Raw genomic sequence first — 18,676 nt, forward strand, 5'->3', positions numbered from 1 at the left:
CTACCACAAAAAACCCCAAACAAAATCAAACCCTGGGATCGTGAGAGGAAATCTACCAACAGAAATGAGAGAGAGAAAGCTGGGAGAGGAGGATGCTCTGTGTGGACTCCAGGAGGAGGGGGAGATGGCTGGCATCCACTGAGCTCCGTGCTGAGCCTTTCCTTGGTGGGACTGCACAGCCCTGCTGCCTTGAACTCCAGTGAGGCCATGGGAGTCATTCTGGCCAAGGCAGCAGGAGTGAAACAACAGTTGGCCCTTCTGGGTCTTGCCCCTGAAACCTCCTGTGAGGCAGATACTCTCTCCTGTCTTCTCTCTTTTCCTTTGATGCTGGCTGATTACAAAGGACCTAGTGAATGTCCCAGAGGCTCCAGGGGATGAAGAAGCCACTAGAATGAAGGAGGAATAATTGAGAATGACGTCCTCCTGTACTTTGTGTATGACATGGATTTGTGAAGCCAGGATCACAGCTTATCAAGAGAGAAAGGAGCTTGTACAACACATGGACTGGCTGGTGGTTCTCTAGCAGATAACATGGGCCAGGAGCTTAAGATGAAGCAGAAAGGGTTTTGGGGGTGCTGTTGTGACTGGAGAAGGCTGCCTAGAAACCGAGTCTGACCTGGTCATTTTCATTATCTTATTCATGTTAACTGCTACCATAGGCTGTCTCACCTCCATCCCTACTCCACCGGGGGCACCTTCCTGTCCATACCACACTGCTGCCCCCACCGCTGCCCATGTGACCACCTTCCTGTTCCCTGGCACCAGGCTGCCACCACCATCACTGCCCTTTGCCACACTGAATCCACCATCACCGTCTCTATACCAAATCTGCCATCACCACCACAAGAGGTAAAGATGACCCCTCCCTGAGCTGCCCTGTAGTATTCAGACCCTTGTTTGGTCCACTGCCCTTGAATCTGGGCTGGCCTGGGACTTGCTCTTGACCCGTGGGGTTTGTGAAAGGGACTTTGTGTGATGTCTGAGGCTGGGTCACAGGAATCTCTCCAGCTTCTGCCTGAACCTTTTGAAACGTTTGCTCTCAGGATGCTCTCTTGTGAGAACCAACCGCTGCGCAGGGCAAAGCCACATGGAGAGACCAGGTGTAGGCTGTCTGGCTGCGAGTCCCAGCTGAGCATCTAGCATCAACTCCAGTCGTGGGTGTGAATAACCACGTATGTCCAGCCCTGCTGAGTCTTCAGATGAAGCCCAAACAGACCCCCGACAGCAACATCCTGAGGAACATGAAGGAGAACTTGCCAGTTGAGCCTGTGAACCCTCTGAACCATGGGGTGGAATAATCAGTTGTTTGAAGCCACTGCGGTGGTTTGCTTGACAGACACAGGTAATAGAAACCACTCCTGCAACACGGTGGCCACTCATGGCCCGGTCACACTCTCCTTCTCCATAACCATGGCTACCATCTTGGCTTCTTCCCTGTGCAGCACCCCTGGGCTCTCCAGGGGGCTGGTATGGTGCTGAGTGTTCTGGTGCCAACCTCACATAAGGGTCATGACAGCCCTGGGGACTAAGGGGTCCTCTGTACGGAGCAAGCAGTGGAGGCTCAGAAGGTCCACTGAGCTGTCCAGGTTGTCCCGCTATCCTGGGCAGAGCCTGGATTCAGAATTATGTCTCCTTAGGGCTCATACCTTGTGGCTCTCTACGGCTTCATTGCACCACCTCCAAAATCACTTTTTTAGTGTCAGTTCCACTTAAAAATACATTTCAAAAGGAGATTTTGAATGGTCTGTTCAAGGGGCAAAAACTCCAGAGGCACGTTGTTACTGTTCATGGTTATTTTAAGTAAGTCAACGCGCTCCTGGATGAATACTTTGAGACTGGGAAACTAAAACAAATCATCCTGTGGAAAGAGAGGTGCTCTCTGAGGGAGACACCATCACCGTGGGTCCAAGGCACCCGTCGCAAGAAAAATCGGCACCCGCAGCAACTCTCGTCACCTTCAGGGCCCCAAATAATAATCCCTGTCCAGTTTCCTTCTGTCCTGGGTAACAAGAACAATGTGACAACAGGACAGACACTCTTTGCTCTCACGACCTGGTTGTTCATATTTACGGCCCAGGTTCTGCCCCTGTCCCGGAGCCCCCTCCAGCACATGGGCTCTTCCTCCACCACTGTCCGGTCAGGGCTGTGTTCCTGGGGATCTCACGCTGGTGCCACATGCCTGACACCACCCGGCCCACCCTCCACCACCCCACACGGGAAAGGGCTGGGGTACTTGCCGAATCTTGAAGCATAGTCTGGTCTGGGAACCAAAATAATTTTTTGGTAAACTTTGCAAAAAGATTGAAGTTCAGCATCAAAAGGGCGCTGTGTCGTCCCCACAATCAGAATCCTGTCGTCCGGTTTCAGAAGTCTCAGGATTTTTGGAAGCTGTTTTTTGAGGCGTTTAGGTTCCATCTGGGAGAAAGAGGGAGAAGGGGAACATGAGCTCACATGCAGAAAAAAAAAATTCAGGACGGAAGAACACTTACTCTCGGAATGCTCCGAGGCACGCATTTGTCCGAGTGAACCTCAAAGCCCAGACAGGCATGATTCTCAGAGTTCATCCTGGTCTGGGTGGTTCGAATTGCAGTCCCTTCCTTTCCTCCACCGCCAGCATTCGGATTTGGAAAAGGGGAAGGAAGAAGGAAGCACCTGACTGATCTTTTTAGCACCTTGGCCCTCGGAATGGGAAGCTGGGCAGGTTTCCCAGTGGAAGGAAGCTGGCTAGAGGGAGGGGCTTGGCCGTGGCAATCTGCGTTCCTCTGAACCATTCTGAGGGTGACCCCAAAGCTGCCTTTGCTGCCAGCCCTGACTGCGAGCCTCCGAAGGTCTGGATCTCCTGTCTGGAAAGCACCTGCTTACAAAAGAGTGTGATGCTTCTGTCTCTGAAGCAGTTTGGAAAGAGTTTGAACCTGTATTATTTTAGTAAAGTCTCAACACTAACGAGGGAGAGGAGCAAGATGCGAGGGACCCCAGGGAGGATGAGTTCCAGGCCATGGGGGTCAGATTTGGCCAGGTTGCCATGGCGACACACCAGCTTTCAATTAGCCGCATGAGGAGGAAGTGTGGGGAGGAGGAGGACGGTTGGTGTGATGGAGAGAGCCTCTGCAGAGGAGCCCTGAGCAGACTCGGCTGTTTTTGGTCCCACTTGGCTTGGGGGTGATTGAGCCAATTAGAATCTGAGTGTTGAGCAGGAGTGACAGAAGCCAGTGCATGGCTTTCCCAGAGCACAGCAGGCCTGATCTTGCTATGACCACCCTGCAGGGACTGGCCCCTGTTGCCCAGTCCGGGTTTCCCTGTGTGTCCCTGCACAGCCCAGCCCAGCCCAGGGACAGCCCTGCAGGCAGGAAGGGCCTGTGACCCTGGGGGAGAGCAGGTGTTTGATAAGACCTGTGCTCAGGAATAACAGTGAATGGTAGTGTATTGGGGCCATAGTTGGTGGGTGCAGTGACAGTGCTGGGGACAGTTTGCAGGGTCCCTGAGACAGGGATGCTCACTTGCTGTGATACCCTGTTCCGTGGGAGGCCCTGAGCAGAGCTGGGAGTCACAGCTGGGCCCACCAACTGTCCTGCACAGTGGAGGGGGGAGTCAGGTGTGACTGAGCACTCAGGAGGTCAGGGGCACCCCAGGGGAGCTGCACAGCCCTGGGGTGACTGTTCCTCATCATTAGACTGTTGGTTGTGCCTGCTCCAGTGGTGGTTGGCATTCTTCTTTTTCCTTCCTTTTGACCAGTAAGAAGGCCCCATTCCACATCTGGATTGAGAAGGTGCAGGAGGGAGGCCAGGTGGGAAAGAACAGGCGCCTGGAGGTTGCAGGGATGTTAGGAGGAGAGCCTGATGGGAAGCTGCAGAAACATGGGGAGGTCTGGCCCCAGCAGACCTGGGGACTTCTGTTGGTGTCCAAGGACCAGGCAGGAAGCTAGACCTCTCCGATGTCGACCACGCACTTGCCACTTCTTATGTCCAGGCTGTTTATGCGACTTCCAGCTTAATAATCCTAGTAAGTAGGAGCTGGCGAGGGCCTACTGGGTTCCAGGTACTTCTCTCTCCACAACATGGACTTCCCACTGAGTCCTCAGGACCTCCCCCAGAGGGAACAGTCCTCCCCTCACTCAGACATGAAAACCTTGGGCCCAGAGAGGCTGAGTGATGTCTCCAGTCCCAGAGTACATGAGCAAGATGACTCCCAGACTCATGCTCCTCCTTCTGCTCTGCTGGGGTCCCCTCCCTCTCAGAGGGGATTGCCAGAGGCTTGCGTGTCCCCCCCCACCACCCCCATTCCTCTTCCTGGGTCAGGGCCTATCTCAGTGGAGGGTTACAAAGGAGAAATAAAGTATGTGTTTATTATTATTGTAGTGTGTTATGTCATATTTTCTTATTAGATATATATTGTTATGATGTATCCATATCAGCTTTATTGAGGTAGAATTCACATACTATATGATTCATCTATTTAAACTGTATAATTTGAGTGTTTTTTTTTTTTTTTTTAGTATATTCACAGAGTTGTGCAAACGTTGCCACAGTCCATTTTAGAATATTTTCATCATTCCCAAAAGACCGCCCTGTAGCAGTCACTGAAAGCTTCCACCCTAACCCCTTCCTCCAGACTGAGGCAGCCAGTTATCCACCCTGTGTCTCTACAGATTTGTATATTCTGGATATTTCAGAGAAATGAGATCACCCAGTATATGGTGTGCGTGCATGTCTGTGGCTTCCTTCACTTTGTGTAGTATCTTCGGGATTCGCCCATATTGTGGCAGCATTCATTACTTGCTGCGTGACAGCCATTGTCCAGATAGGCCATATTTTATGCATCCCACCATCAGTTGATGGGTGTCTGGGTTGTTTCTACCTTTGGGCTCTTGTGAATCATGCTGCTATGAACATTTTACTTGGGCTCAGACACACAGGAATTGAGTTGCTAGATCATATAGTTATTTTATGTTTAACCTTTTGAGGAGATGTCAGACTTCTTTCCTAAGTGGCTGAGGTTTACATCTCCCTACATCCTATGAACACTTGTTATTATGTGTTCTTCTGTTCTCTTTCTTTTCCCTTTTTAAAAAAATTTAACTACCCTTACGGATGTAAAGGGGTATCTCATTGGGATTTCAATTTGTGTCTTTCTGATGGCTGATGACGTTGAGCATCTTTTCATGCGTTTATCAGCCATTTCTTGACTTCTTCAACTCTTTTGTCCACTTTTTAAAAAATCGGGTCATTTGTCTTTTATTATTGAGTTGTAAGAGTTCTTTATATGTTCTAGACACAAGTACCTTGTCAGATCAATGATTTTCAAGTACTTTCTTCCATGCTGTGGGTCGCCTTTCCACTTTCTTGATGATGTCCATTACAGCAAAAAAAGTTTTTAGCTTTGATGAGATGTAACTTTTTTTCTTCTGTTGTTCATATTTTCAGTGTCATATCTAAGGTATCATTGCTTTAAGGTCACAGAGATTTATGCTTCTATATTCTTCTACAGGTTTTAGAGTTTTAGCTCTTCCTTGTAGGTCTTCGATGCATTAGGGTTTGATTTTTGAATACTGTGTGAGGTAGGGATCCAACTTTATTCTTTTGCACATGGCTATGGAATTGTCCCAGCACCATTTCTTGAAAAACTATACTCCCTCCATTGAATTATCTTGGCACCTTGTTCAAAAAGTCAATTGATTGTAAATATAAGGGTTTATTTTTGGACTCTGAATTCTATCCTGCTGATCTATATGTCTCTTCTAATGCCAGCACCACACTGTCCTGCTTGGTACAGCTTTGTGGTAAGTTTTGACACTGGGAAGTGTCAGCACTCCAACTCTGTTCTTCAAGATTGTTCTGGCTTTTGAAGGTCCCTTGAATTTCCATATGGATTTTAGGATCAGCTTGTCAATTTCTTCCCGTAAGTCAGATGGCACTGTGATGGGAATTGCACTGAATGTGCAGGTCAGTTTGGGAATTCTTGCTGTTTAACAATATTAAGGTTTTCAGTCCATGAACTTGATATATCTTTCCATTTATCTAGCTTTTAACTTTTTCAACGTTTTTGTAGTTTTCAGGGTTGAAATCTTGTACTTCCTTTGTTAAATTTATTCCTAATATTTTATTTTTTGATGTTATTATAAATTATTTCTTAATTTTAATTTTTGATTTTTCATTGCACATGTATAGAAATAAGTTGCTTTTTGTGTATGGATCTTGTGTCTTGCAAACTTGCTGAACTTGTTTATTAGTCCTAATGGTTTTTAGTGGATTCCTTAAGGTTTTCTATATATGAGGTCATGCCATCTACAAATAGAAATAGTTTTACCTCTTCTTTTCTAATGTGGATACCTTTTATTTCATTTTTCCCCCTAATTGCCCAGGTGAGACCCTCCAATATAATACTGGGGAGAAAAGGTTATGTTAAGGGAAAAGCATACAGTCTTTTGCCATTAAATATGATGTTAGCTGTGGATTTTTTGTAGTTGCCCTTTATCGGGTGGAGGAAGTTCTTTTTTTTCCCTATGTCATTGATTTTCTATTATGAAAGGTTGCTGGATTTTGTCAAGTGCTTTTTCTGCACGTATTGAGATGATATGGTTTTTGTCTTTTCTTCCAATGATATAATAGTATATTACATTAATTGATTTTTGGATGTTAAACCGAGGGTAAATCCCACTTGGTCATGGTGTATAATCCTTTTTTTATGTTGTTGGATTCAGTTTAGAGGAGACTTTTTATAATGTAAAACATAGCAGAGAAAGAGAGGAATTTTTCCAGCAAAATAAATCCTGGAGGCTGGGCCTGAGGCCAGACCACCAGGCATCTTCCTATCATCTCCGCCTGCACCCACAGGAATCCAGAGACTGCTCCAGCCCCACCAGGAGGAAGCAATGGCCCTGCATGATTCTACCCAGGAGAACAGAAGAGCTTAAAAGGGGAAAGCACAGGAGAGGGATGATGGAATGAGACTTCCTGGAATCCTAGAAGTGGACAGCTCTGACAATGAGAATCAGGATCTGCTCATGAATGGCCTGCTCCTTAATCCCCACCCCAGGTCTCTGCAGAAACCTGCCATCACTCAGACCCAGCCTCTGGGCTGTCCTGAGACAGGGAGGGGTGTTTGCTGGGGTTAACTTTGATGCTGAACTTAACTTGGGGGCCAGGCTATGTGCAAACTCCCTCCCCTCTCCACTAAATGCAAACAAAGAAACAAACACCCAAGGAAGAAACTCCATAATAATAGGCAGATGGTACGGCAAATAGTTAAATGCACAGCTTTTGATTCAGACATATTTGATCACAGTCTTGGCTCTGCTCTTAACAGCTGTGTGACCTTGAGCAGATGACTCAACTTCTCTGAGCCTTAGTCCCTAAATCTGAGAAATGGGGTAGTCACAGTGCCCAACTTATTCGGTTGTTGTGAGGATTGCATGGCCTAATGTGTCTGTCTGATGAAGTGCTTATTAAGGGATAATTGTGTCTTATTCTGAAATACGCGTGTGGGTGAAACCAATGCCAAGTCTTCTCTACTGAAGAGTAAGGTGTTTAAAGGACAGAGACAGAAAAACTGGAGGCTTGCAATTTGGAGGAAACTAGCAATTTGCCAACAGAGTGCACAATGACTGCGTAAAAAGTTCCCATCAGTTTCTGTTATATTAAATTATAATTTTTCATTTACCTAGTTCTGAGAAACTGCCTTTGGGCCCCATATTGCTGAAGAAAGCCCTCTGCTGAGATTCTGGAAGAAGAGACCTCATGAGAATATCTATACCTGTGCCAGGAAATAATCCACTGCACATCTATGAGGCTCGGCGAGTTTGGTGATATTCAGGGTTCATTTTACCAGTGCGAATCCAAAGCCCTCTTATGAAGCATGGTTATTTTAACCCCCTGAGCCACCCAGGCACCTCTGAAGCATGGTTGTTTTAAATAAAACCAACCTTTTGAAAATGCAAAAGCAGCAGCAGTCATGAGGGAGGAGGGTTTGGGCAGGCTTTGTAGACTCCATGGGAGGTTTCCCATGGATGCTTGGACCTGAGCCTCAGGGGAGAACACTGGGCTGGGGATGGGGTGGGGCTGTCATTGGTTTGGGGGTGATTTTTCAAGCCATGAGATGGTGCCCAAGAAAGACAAGGTGAGAGAAATAGGCCAGGGGCCTGGGATGGAAACTTGAGGAGACAGAAGACACAGAAGGAGGAGACACAGAAAAAAGTGTTGGTGGGGTATTAGGAAGCCAGGGTTGTGGAAGTTAAGGGAAGACAGAGTTTTACAAAATGGTGAAATTCAACCACCTCAAACATGGCAAAAAGAGCAATAGAACCGAAGTGTTTGTTGGCAAAATGGATGTCAAAGAAAAACTTTCAGAGAGCTGTTTCTATGGAGTTGGAAAGCCAAGAACAGATAGTGGTGGGTTGAGGGGTGAGTGGGGATATGAGAACAGACTGGTCTTTTAAGAAGCTTGATGGAGAATAAAGCAGGTGGCAGGGGTGACGGGGATGTGCCAGGTGCACATGGCAGCTGCCCAAAGGCTGGTGGAAGGAGGACAGACCTCAGGGCCGCAGTGAAGCTGGAGACTGCACTTCGTGTGGTGAGAGACTTGCTTGTGTGGTCTGAGCCCATCCCCAGCAGCTTGGTTGCCATGGTGATGGTGGGGCTGGCTGCCTGTTCTGAGGCAGATGATCTTGCTACATGCACATCCGGAAATGGCAGGGACCCCTGAACTTCATTAGCCTGTTTCCGATAACAAATGTTGATCCTGGGCTGCAGCGAGAGTGACACCCTTGCTGACAGTGCCGTGTAGTCCCATGCAGAGGGGGTGAAAATGAAAGGCGAGTCCATTCAATCAGCACTCCCCTGCACCCGGGCCACCCCTGTTCCAGTTCAGAGGCCTGTCCATTATGCACGAGACCCTGGCGCCTATCCATCACACCAGCCAACGTCCCCACAGTCACCTGGCAACATCCACGGCCACGGCCTCTATGTCCGGTCCTGCCAGCCCCCGCATGGCCACAATCCCATGGGCAGTTTCAAATTATTGCTTAGCATCCACACGGCAATTTCCATTTGCCGTTCTGTAGTCAGCTCCCCACAACCCCACTGCAGCCGGCTCTAACAAAGCACGAGCTTCCCTCGCGGAGGCCTACGGTGATGTCAGGAAGGCTCCTGCTAGATGAGGGACGAAGGGTAATGGTGCGGAAAATGCAGCTGCAGCCTGTCTGCTCTCATTCTTTACTGCCTTCCCCTCGTCCACAAACAACTGCCTGGCAGTGTGAGCTGCACCCAGTGGAGAGGGGGACTCTGCTCGCAGGAGGAGGAGAAGAGAAGGGGGCTGCTCGTGGTGGGGAGGGAGGGGCATGCTGGGAGCTCAGACATTCGAGAAAGTCTAGAGGTGAAGGACTTTCTGGGCTGTTGAGGACAACGGGGCAGGACGACGGTGTGGGCAGGAGTGCTGGAATTCTCGAGCAGGGTACCTCGTCTCTAAGACCAGAGGACCCCACAGGCAGTTTTCAGGCTGTGGTCTGGAGTGGCCTGTGGGCTGGGGAGATGTGGAGAATGGACCTGGGTGTCCACATGGTAGGCGGAAGCACGAGGGAGGGGAGAATGCCTGGCACTCAGTGGCATCCCAGCTGGGAGCACTGTCCAGATGGGGAGAAAGGCCTGGCCTTTGCGTTCAGACAAACGTGTTTCTGGGTGCCAGCACTATCCCCAATCTGCTGTGGCTCCGTTGGAGACTTTTGTCCTCTTATGTAAAACAGGAGAAGACCGCTTCCTTCCCAGAGTTGCTGGAAGCCTCCCTGACATAGGAATTGTGCCCCTGGGAACCTCTTCCTCTTGTTCACAGCTGTCCTAGGTGTTGGGCCTGCGGTTCCTGCCCCAGAGAGCTCAGCTTCCCAGGCTGAGCCAGGCTCAGTAGCCATCGTGCCCAGGCTGGGCTTCTTCCTTGCTTTGCTGCTCAAGATGGGGTGCTCCTCATACATTTCATGACCTTGGGAGACTTAATCCAAATGTTGAGGCATCAAGGGGGCAGTGGGTCACTGTGGTGAGCGAGACTTTTTTTTCAAGGGGAGATTCTGGAATGCCTCTGATCCAGGTGGCAGTCTCGAGCGGGCTGTCTATTGTAGTTTTTGTTGGTGAGCTTGGCAGCCTCCTGATTTCTTTGCAGGTGGACTTCCTTCTCTATGCCTCAGTGTCTTTGGGATCGTGGAGCCTTTGGGACAGAGGATGGACCATGGCAGAAGGAAGACTGTAGGCTTTGCCCAGGGGTAGTCGAGTGAGCAATGAGAAGCTGGTTGTGATGTCTCCTGGGTTCCTGTCACCTGTGGATGCCCTTGGCTTTTGGTGGCCAGCTTCAGAAGGCAGCTGGACAATGCTCCAACAGCTCCAGCCCTGGTGACTGGGGGACTTGGTAAGAGCCTAAGTCAGAGGCTGGGTGTGGGGACAGAGAGCTGAAGTGGCCCAGGCCTGGCCCCATCTCTCCAGGAAGGAAGCAGGGGCCGCCTGAGGGGCAGGTCCAGGACTTGGGGGTGAGTGGTGACACCTGCTCCCATGTACAGCTGGAGGACGCACACAGTGATCCCCACCCCACCACCCCCGCTGCCATGCTCTCCTGCCAGATGGGGTGTTCATGCCTCCTACAGCTCTGTCTGCACCTGGGATGGCTCAGGACATTTGGGAACCCAAGGACCACTTCGGTTTGTTTCCTGTCAGGTGTCCTGGGAATTACATAGGGGTGTGATTCATGGCCTTCAGCACCATTAATTCCCTTGAGGGATGGCAGACTGTTGCAATGCAAAGCTAGAGAGAATAAAGGTCCTACTGGTCCCCTGCAAAGACTCTGGCACCAAAGGCCTTCATGTTTTACCGGAATAACATTAGCCTGTGGCTCTGTTTGTGGGAATCAGAGCTTGGGCTGAGTCTCCTGAGATCAGCAACAGTGGGGTTGGTTTAGGTGGGAGGCCTGGAGACACCCTGCTTGTCTCTCCTTTGCCGGCAGCCTGCCCTGCACCAGGACTCCCTCTGTGGGAGATGTCTGCCGACCCTGAGGCATTTCATTTCCCACCATCAGCCCTTCCCTTAGGGCTCCTCTGGCTCTCTTACAAATGAGCATTTTGGATTCATCTTGTTCCCCACAGACTCCGGGGTGCAGACGAGCAGCCAGAGCCTGTGGGCAGGCATGGCAGAGAATGGGGGGGGACGGGGATTCTGAGCTGGAGGCTCTGCTCTCTGGAAACCGTTAATTAAGTCTTAAGGAAGTGGATGCTCAGAGAGGTTAAGTTACTTGCTCAGACACACAGTCAGCTCAGGTGAACAACACAGAGAGCCTGGAAACCACGTCTCCTACTCCCCAGGCAAGGTTTCTGATGATGTTGGGTGTGGGGCACGTTGGATTATACACGCCCGGGAGGTCTCTTTGTCTCTTTAGATTTCTGATCGGGCTCATAGTAACGCCCGCCTTCATGTGTTCCTGTGGGGTGGGGTGGGGAGGGACTTTCGTCAATGTAGCAACTTGGCCAGCAGAGGGAGTGAAATCTCAGATTCCCGGATTTAATAATGAATGAGTCCTCTTAAGAGTTTCTGAAATGACAGGGCAATCAAGGCTCATTTGGGGAAGAAAAGATGGAGCTTTCATTCTTTATCCAAATCATCTCTACCTGCTAAAAATGATGTATAATACATAAGGATTGAAAGTGATTAAAATCCTTATGAATTTAATCAGAAATTCACAGTTAACCACTATTTGCTTTGGTGCAAATTGATGTGGAATAACAATCATGTGTATCTGCAAATTTTTTTTAACTTGTGGGAAATTTGCTGGTGATTTGTGGGGGGAGGTTCGGGGGAGGGGGAGCATCTGAAGGAGAGAAAGGAAGGAAGGAAGCAGTTGAGAGGGCGCTCCCCGGGGGCCCCAACCGCCGGCACTTAGCAGTCCTGTCGAAGGTCTTTGTTCCTAAATTTCAAGCCTTTGCTATTTATTATTATGAACAATAGGAAATCCTAATAATAACTCCTATGTGTACCATTTGCTTTAACCAAGGAAAATTCTCTGAATTGTTTCTTACCTCTGAGTCACATGTTTGGGTCCAAAGCTCCTCCTCCCCCTTCCTTCCATACTTTCCTTCATGTTTTCCCCTAATTACGCCTCATAAAATCAGACCACTGAAGTTTTTCAAGTACAGACATGTAGAGGGCAGAGAAAGACAGCTGCCCCTTCATGCCCTTCCTCCCTTAAAGAAGACGTTCTTGAAAAGTGGAGACAGTCCTTGGTAAGGGTCCCCTGAGGGGAGGGGAAAGAGAAGGCCAAATGGAGAAAGATCGAGAACCCCTCACCATCCTTTCTGCGCTGGGGACTCTCTTGTAGAAGGTCTTTTCTGTGTCTCCTATCCACACCACGGAGGGCTGGAGCTCCCGGGCCACCTGCAAGGAGAAGGGGACCTTGGCTGTGAATGCATCTCTCTCGTGGACCCTGACGGACAGCAGGACCCGATGGCTCCCCAACAGGGCTCTCGGGGGTAGGGGTGCCCAGAAGGGCTCCGGGGCAGGACCGCACCCCTCCTGCACAGCAGGATGGGGCACCACATGCCGGCACTGTCCGTTCTTCCCTAGGACCCGGAGCCTTGAATCGGTTCGGCTTGAAATCAACCAGCCGTGTTCTGCGGCAAACCAACGGGCATTTGGGCCTCAGGTTTAATGACAGCCTACTTGCTGCTCCCAGGTTCTTTCAGACTCGCTCGTCGTGAGAAAAGCTGTTTCAGCACAAGGGGCCCCTGTGATGCCATTTGTTCGCTGCTGCGCGGCTGTGCTTTTGTGCCCGACGTTTTGCCTGGAAGGTGGCTCTGAGCCCCTCCATGGCGGGCAGGGCTTCGCGCCAGCGCTGGGCCTTACTTACCGTGGGCCTGGGAATAATTGCCACTCACTGAACAATCTCTTCAAAGCGCCCCCACGATAGCAAAGTTTGGGTATTTTTGCAACAATCTGTGCTTTGTGCAAAACCGTGACCAGATAAAAGCTGTCTCTAGCCACGGCAAATAGAGCCTTATGTACTCCTATTTTTATATATCTTAAAACATCATTAAGGCAGCTGGCGTGAGTTGTAACCAAGACGGGCATTTAGTAAATGATGGAAAAGTCACGAGGTGCACGTGGCCATGTCTCTTCCCGCAGCATCAGGAGCCACGGCGAGCAGATCATGCCTGTGTAAAGACAGGAGCGCATGGAACCTGATCCTGGGGCCAGTATGAGTTCTGGGCCATGAGCCTTCACAGCCCCATGCTCATCAGCACTTTTGGACAGAAGCAGACCAGCCGACCCCTGTTTGGTAGGCCTTAATTTTTAGACACAGAGCCACAGAGTTTAAGAATCCAGAGTTGCACATTGTAATCCCAGCTCCTGGGGGGTGTGGTGGGTGTGACCTTCACGGTGAGTCAGTGAGCAGCCCTGGGCCTGGCCGGGGCCACATGGGTCACCCATGGCAGCACACGCACCGTTGGGGCCAGCACTGATGCGGTATGAGTCCACACCCTGGCTGCTAGATGACAACTCTTTCACGCCATGCCCTAGGAGGCAGGTGCTTCTCTGCTCATCCAGATTTTACAAACGGCGAAACTTAGCTGAAAGACGCAAGGGGACCTTGTCCAAGTTCACACAGCTGGAGAGTGGCAGAAGCAGGCTGCAGAGTTGGCTGGAAGCATGGCCATGTCCACGGGTTCCCTCTGTACCCAAGCCAGACCCTGGGGCCCCCTCCCCAGCTGTCCATTCTCTGGGCTCCTTGCCCCTCTACTTTACAGTGCCCCTGGCCTGCTGCAGAGGGCGGGGCCTACGGAAGCATTGTTCTGCTAAAAGCTATTTTAAGTCCAAAGCTTCCCTACTTCCAGCCCCCAAAGAAAATAAGAAAATGAGATGCTGGGTTTTAAGCTTCTTAGAAAAGAGACACTTTATAATGACAAAGGCAAAACCTTATTCTTTTCACTCCCTTGGAAAAATCGTAGCTTTGGAACAGAAAGCTGCAGCGGAACAGTTTCCGCATAAACTGTCGTCTCCTGTCTTTGGCTAAATCGTGTGCTTGCTGGGGCAGCGGGCCTCCCCACTCCTGTGTCCACTTGGCAAGCGGCAGCTTTTCCACAACCCACTTTTCTTAATGGCAATTGCAGATGTGAGCACCGAGAATTGCTGTGGGACTTTTCTCCTTCTGCCTCTAACGAAGTAAGCCACCTCAATGGTCCCGAAATGCAGGACTCTTCTTAGCTGGGACAATTTTGAGACCAGCAGTCTCACTTCCAGTACCTGGTTTAAAATTGTTCTGTTCACCGCATTGCATTGAACGGGCCCGCCCACAATTGTCCTGTGAACTTGTCTGCGCCGTTGGGCTGGTGGGGGAATTCCGCACTTCCTATAAGCGTGCACCTGCATCTGTGAAGGAATGGCTTTGACCGGACCATTCACCTGCTTTGGGGCCCACGGGGCTGCATAAAGGACCTTGGTGGTGACGTGGTTTGGCAGGGCTCAGTACTTATCAAATGAAGAAGACATTTCCCCAGTGAGTGTTTGACAATAACAATACAAGGAATAATTGTGGGCAAAGAGCCTTGATCTCCACGACTTCACTGCTATCCTCACTTGCCATGTGCCCCATCCTGTGCCAAGCACGTCCCAGCAACCCCCCACCCTTTATACACGAGGTCACTGAGTGGGGGGTAACATGCCCATCAGCACTGGAGAAATGTTGGAACCTGAAGTCAGACCTGGCTCAGCCTGACGTCCCCAGGCCCTTCTATTAACCAGGGGTCACATTGCCATTTCACCATGGTAGACAAGATGTCTGGTCAAAAGCATCTCATTAACCCATTTCCTTCTCTGTCCCCTGCCATTCCAGATAGAAGAACGCTAAAAACCATTATTGTCCTGTCCTGCCGGGTGTGCATTTTCCATTTTCCTGACCTTCCACAGTGGCGAGCTGGCCTGAGGACACCTGTGATGGCGCTTAGCTCTGGACTGAGAAGGGAGAACAGAACCTGGGTCCTCCCATGCGGACAGCCTCTCCCACCAGGAACCATCTAAGGGATGAGACTTTTCCTTGGAGAAAAGAAGACTCAAGGCGGCAAGGGAGTTGTTTTCAAATAGTCGACGGGTTGTCGTGGGAGGGATAGATTGGCTTTACTGTTTTTGGCTCTGGATGTGGAAGAAGAGCTGTTCTCACATGTTCCTTCATTAGTGCCTCTGGAGGAGCTCTGATGTGCTAGGTACGGTGCTTGGTGCTGGGGTCCCTGCCCTCAAGGCCCTGTCCATGGGCAGGGAGGGAAGCTTGTGAGGGGGGCCCAAGGAAAATGGGGTGTCAGCAAGGACCACTAATGACAGAAAGATGGAAAAGTGGGTCAGGCAGGCCACCAGGAATGGAGACTGCAGATAAAGTTTAGAGCAGACTGAACGTCTAGTGGTCTCTAGAAAGTCACAGAGGTGAAGAGGGGGACGCACTGGCCATGCTGGGGACAGGAGCCAGGGCATAGGGCTAAGTGTGCCCTCGTGGGGATGCATGGGGTCACAAAGGCATCACAGAGGCTGTCACCATGCTATGGAGCTTGCTTCTATCCTGGAAGCTGTGGAGGGTCTGTAAGGGACTTGAATCAAGAACTTTGATTCTAGTCGTGTTCTAGAAAAATCCCTCTGGCGGGTGTGTAAGGCATGATAGTCTGGACAGCTGTTCCTGGGGAACTGGGAATGTGGTTGGTGGGCATGTGGGACTGGATGGCAGGGACTCACAAGTGAAGGATGAGAGTGGAGAAGCCCAGTGTGGGCTATGGAATGGGGTTGGGGTGAAGACGCCGATGGAGCAGGAGGGCTCAGGCTAGGGGGTAAGAGCAGCACCAGAGAGAACAAAGGGCACAGAAGAGAGAGCTGTCCCCTGAGCTCAGGGAGGTCAGAGATCCAGGCAGGCAGAATGGGCAACCATGGCCAGCACTGCCCTGAAGCTCTGGCATTCTGGAGGTCACTGCTGGCATTGGCAGGGCATGGAAGGGACAGAAGCTGGGTGATGGGGGCTGAGATGTGAATAGTCAGAGACTGAGACAGGGAACATTCTTTCAGAAGGATGGGGGGGGTGCATGGAGACCAGGGGTGGCACGGAATGGGAGGGGAATCAGGAGAGGATGACCTCAGAAGGAGAAGGGCTGTCCTCCTCCTCCAGGGAGCAGGAGGGATGGGTGGTTACTGGTGCAGGCTGCACGTCTATGAGACAACAGACAGTAAGAAATACAAAGGGTGGACAGACTAAGCTTTGAAAACATGGAAATTGGTAGAATTTTGGTTCTTTCTTATTGTTATTGCAAGAGCAGTATTCATTAACAAATTTTCAGAATACATATTCAGACGCAGAGACACTCTTTGCCTCCTCCATTCAAGTCACTCATCAAACCTTTCCTGTCTTTACAGCCCATCTTCGATGTGCGTATTTGCCAAAATGAGATCGTTCCTCAATCAAATCAGATTGTTCCTCACACTGTTCCTGCATTACCTTCTGGCTTACCCAGTGTGAAATTTATTTCTCCAACATCATTTTAACATGAAGTCCCGTAATTTATTGATTGACCCTCCTGTTTTTGAACCTTTGGGCGGTTTCTGCCTTCTTATGAAATTAAACAGTGGTTCGATGAGTTTGGGGGACACATGATGGTTGCTTTCCGTAGAACGAGGCCACATCTGTAGCTGCTGGGTCTCAAGGCTTGTTGTTTACGTTTTCACCTGCATTGCCAACCTGTCTTCCTGGAGAGTCTCTGCTTACACCCTCTCCAGCCGTGGAGAAGTGGATCTGTTTTTCTACACGTCTCTCCTTAACGATGTATTAAAAATAAAAACCTCTTTGCCAATTTGTTAATGAAAAATGGTATCCTTTGCTCTTTTGATTTTCATTTAGCAATGAAAAGCCTTCATTTAAATTACCCACAGATAGTTTGAGGTCCTGGGTAATTAGATGTAATTAATTCATAATTGAACTTTTTAGAAGTTCCACCGGGCAGGTTGCTTCAGCTGCCAGTAGAGGGCTCTTTAGTCCTATCACATTTAACTTCAGGGTTTCAGTTTTCCGTCCGTTCTGGAATGAAGATGGGACTTCCACCAATGAATGTTTTTTTCAAATTTTGGGGAGCTCTAGTGATCAATTAAAGACCTCTCCTTCTACCTGAGGTTGATGGCTTTGATCTTTTGCAATCTCTAAAGAAACACTGTCAAACATTCACCGTCAGAATGAGATTCTCTTGGGTTACGATATGATGGCTCCACAGTGAAAATTGTTTGTGTTTGGCATGCTTGAATTACCAATATGATTTGCCCAAATGACTCTTGGAAGCTTTGAAAGTTCTCTCTGAAAATGTCCTACTTTGCTTGCCTTAGAGAAACTGATGAAAAACCAGTTATTTTTTCCCCCCAATTGTTGAGTCTCAGTTTACCAAATAGAAAAGGACCACCCGCTCAACCATCCAACCACACATCTGCCCACCCATCCTTCCTTTCATCCACCCAAGCATCATCCATCCACTGTCCAACCATCCATCTACCCACCCATCCTTCTATCTGTTTACCCTTCCTTTGTCTATCCATACATTTATCTACCCCTGTACCATCCACACATTACCCACATATTCATCCATCCAACCATCCATCCATCCAACCATTTGCTGTGGTGAGATCAAGCTGTGATGTATCAGGCTCAGTGTTGGGAGACAGGAGCGTCTGGGGACGGAGAGACATGGTCCCTGCCTGCATAGAACGTGTAGTTTCTCTGTCTGAATGGGCGGTGCTGGGCACAAGGAGGCAGCCAGCCGTGAGCTGCTGCCATGCTGGGGAGGAGCTGGAGAGGTGTGGGTTACTTGGGGAGAGGGGAGGCACATGTTCCCAGACTGGAGTCACTTGGATTCCATTTAAGTACTGAAAATGTGAGCACATTTTGTTCTGTATTTCCACTATTTAAAAATATTTAATATTTCAATTTCCTTGCATTAACTTTTATGAGATTGCAGAAATTACTTCAAGTCTTCACTGGGTGTCAGCTGGGAAAACCATAAATGATATTCAAAAGAAGTGCAGAGGTGTGCTAAAGAGTCAGGAGCCCAGGTGGGCTGATCCTGCATGGAAAGGAAGGTAAATTGAGGCAGAGGAGAGGACCAGGAGGGAGCCAACATACAGGTCCAGTTGATAGACTGTGGCAGACGCCATATGGGGAATCGGGTTTGTGCTGGCCACAGAAAGACATTGACGTCATTGCTGATTGTTAGGCTGTATTCAAGCGGTAGGTGTCTGAATGCTGGCAGGCACCAGGCTTACAAATCACCTGGACTTCCCTTTGGAGCCCTTCTCCTCCCCAGCTCGCTCTCAGCCATACTAGGGCTAATGGCGTCACAGGAAACTGCCTTCTGAGCTGACTCTGAGCAGCAAAGGGGTTAACGCCTGTGCGCAGGGCCATCCTCAACTTCCCATGGCACAATCTAGCTACACCCAAGGCCTTCCCTGCTTTTGGTGTTTCCAAATTGGTTAACAATCCTTTAATACCTGTGGATTGACCCTGGTCCTAGCCCACCCCCATTAGCGTTCCAGGGAACAAGAACAGATGGACACGGTATTTACGGTGATTTATAGCCCACAGAATGTCTGCACATCCTTGCTGACAGACAACGCTTGGGGCACCCACGGTCCAGGGCCCGCTCCCCCCTGCG

General features: G+C 49.6%; 1 protein-coding gene across 2 annotated transcripts in view; it reads right to left on the reverse strand.

Moving 5' to 3' along the window:
• The window catches only part of IQCA1 (IQ motif containing with AAA domain 1), a 148,578-nt gene that overhangs the window by 10,241 nt on the left and 119,661 nt on the right, over positions 1–18,676 (reverse strand). For both annotated transcript variants that reach the window (XM_032355253.1, XM_032355252.1), the window contains 2 exons: positions 12,306–12,392; positions 2,238–2,415 (listed from right to left, as the gene is read on the reverse strand). In XM_032355253.1, the coding sequence (XP_032211144.1) occupies positions 2,238–2,415; positions 12,306–12,392 (265 nt within the window). The remainder of the gene's footprint in view (positions 1–2,237; positions 2,416–12,305; positions 12,393–18,676) is intronic.

The sequence above is a fragment of the Mustela erminea genome, chromosome 8 (genome assembly GCF_009829155.1).
Source record: "Mustela erminea isolate mMusErm1 chromosome 8, mMusErm1.Pri, whole genome shotgun sequence".
Lineage (NCBI taxonomy): Eukaryota > Metazoa > Chordata > Mammalia > Carnivora > Mustelidae > Mustela > Mustela erminea.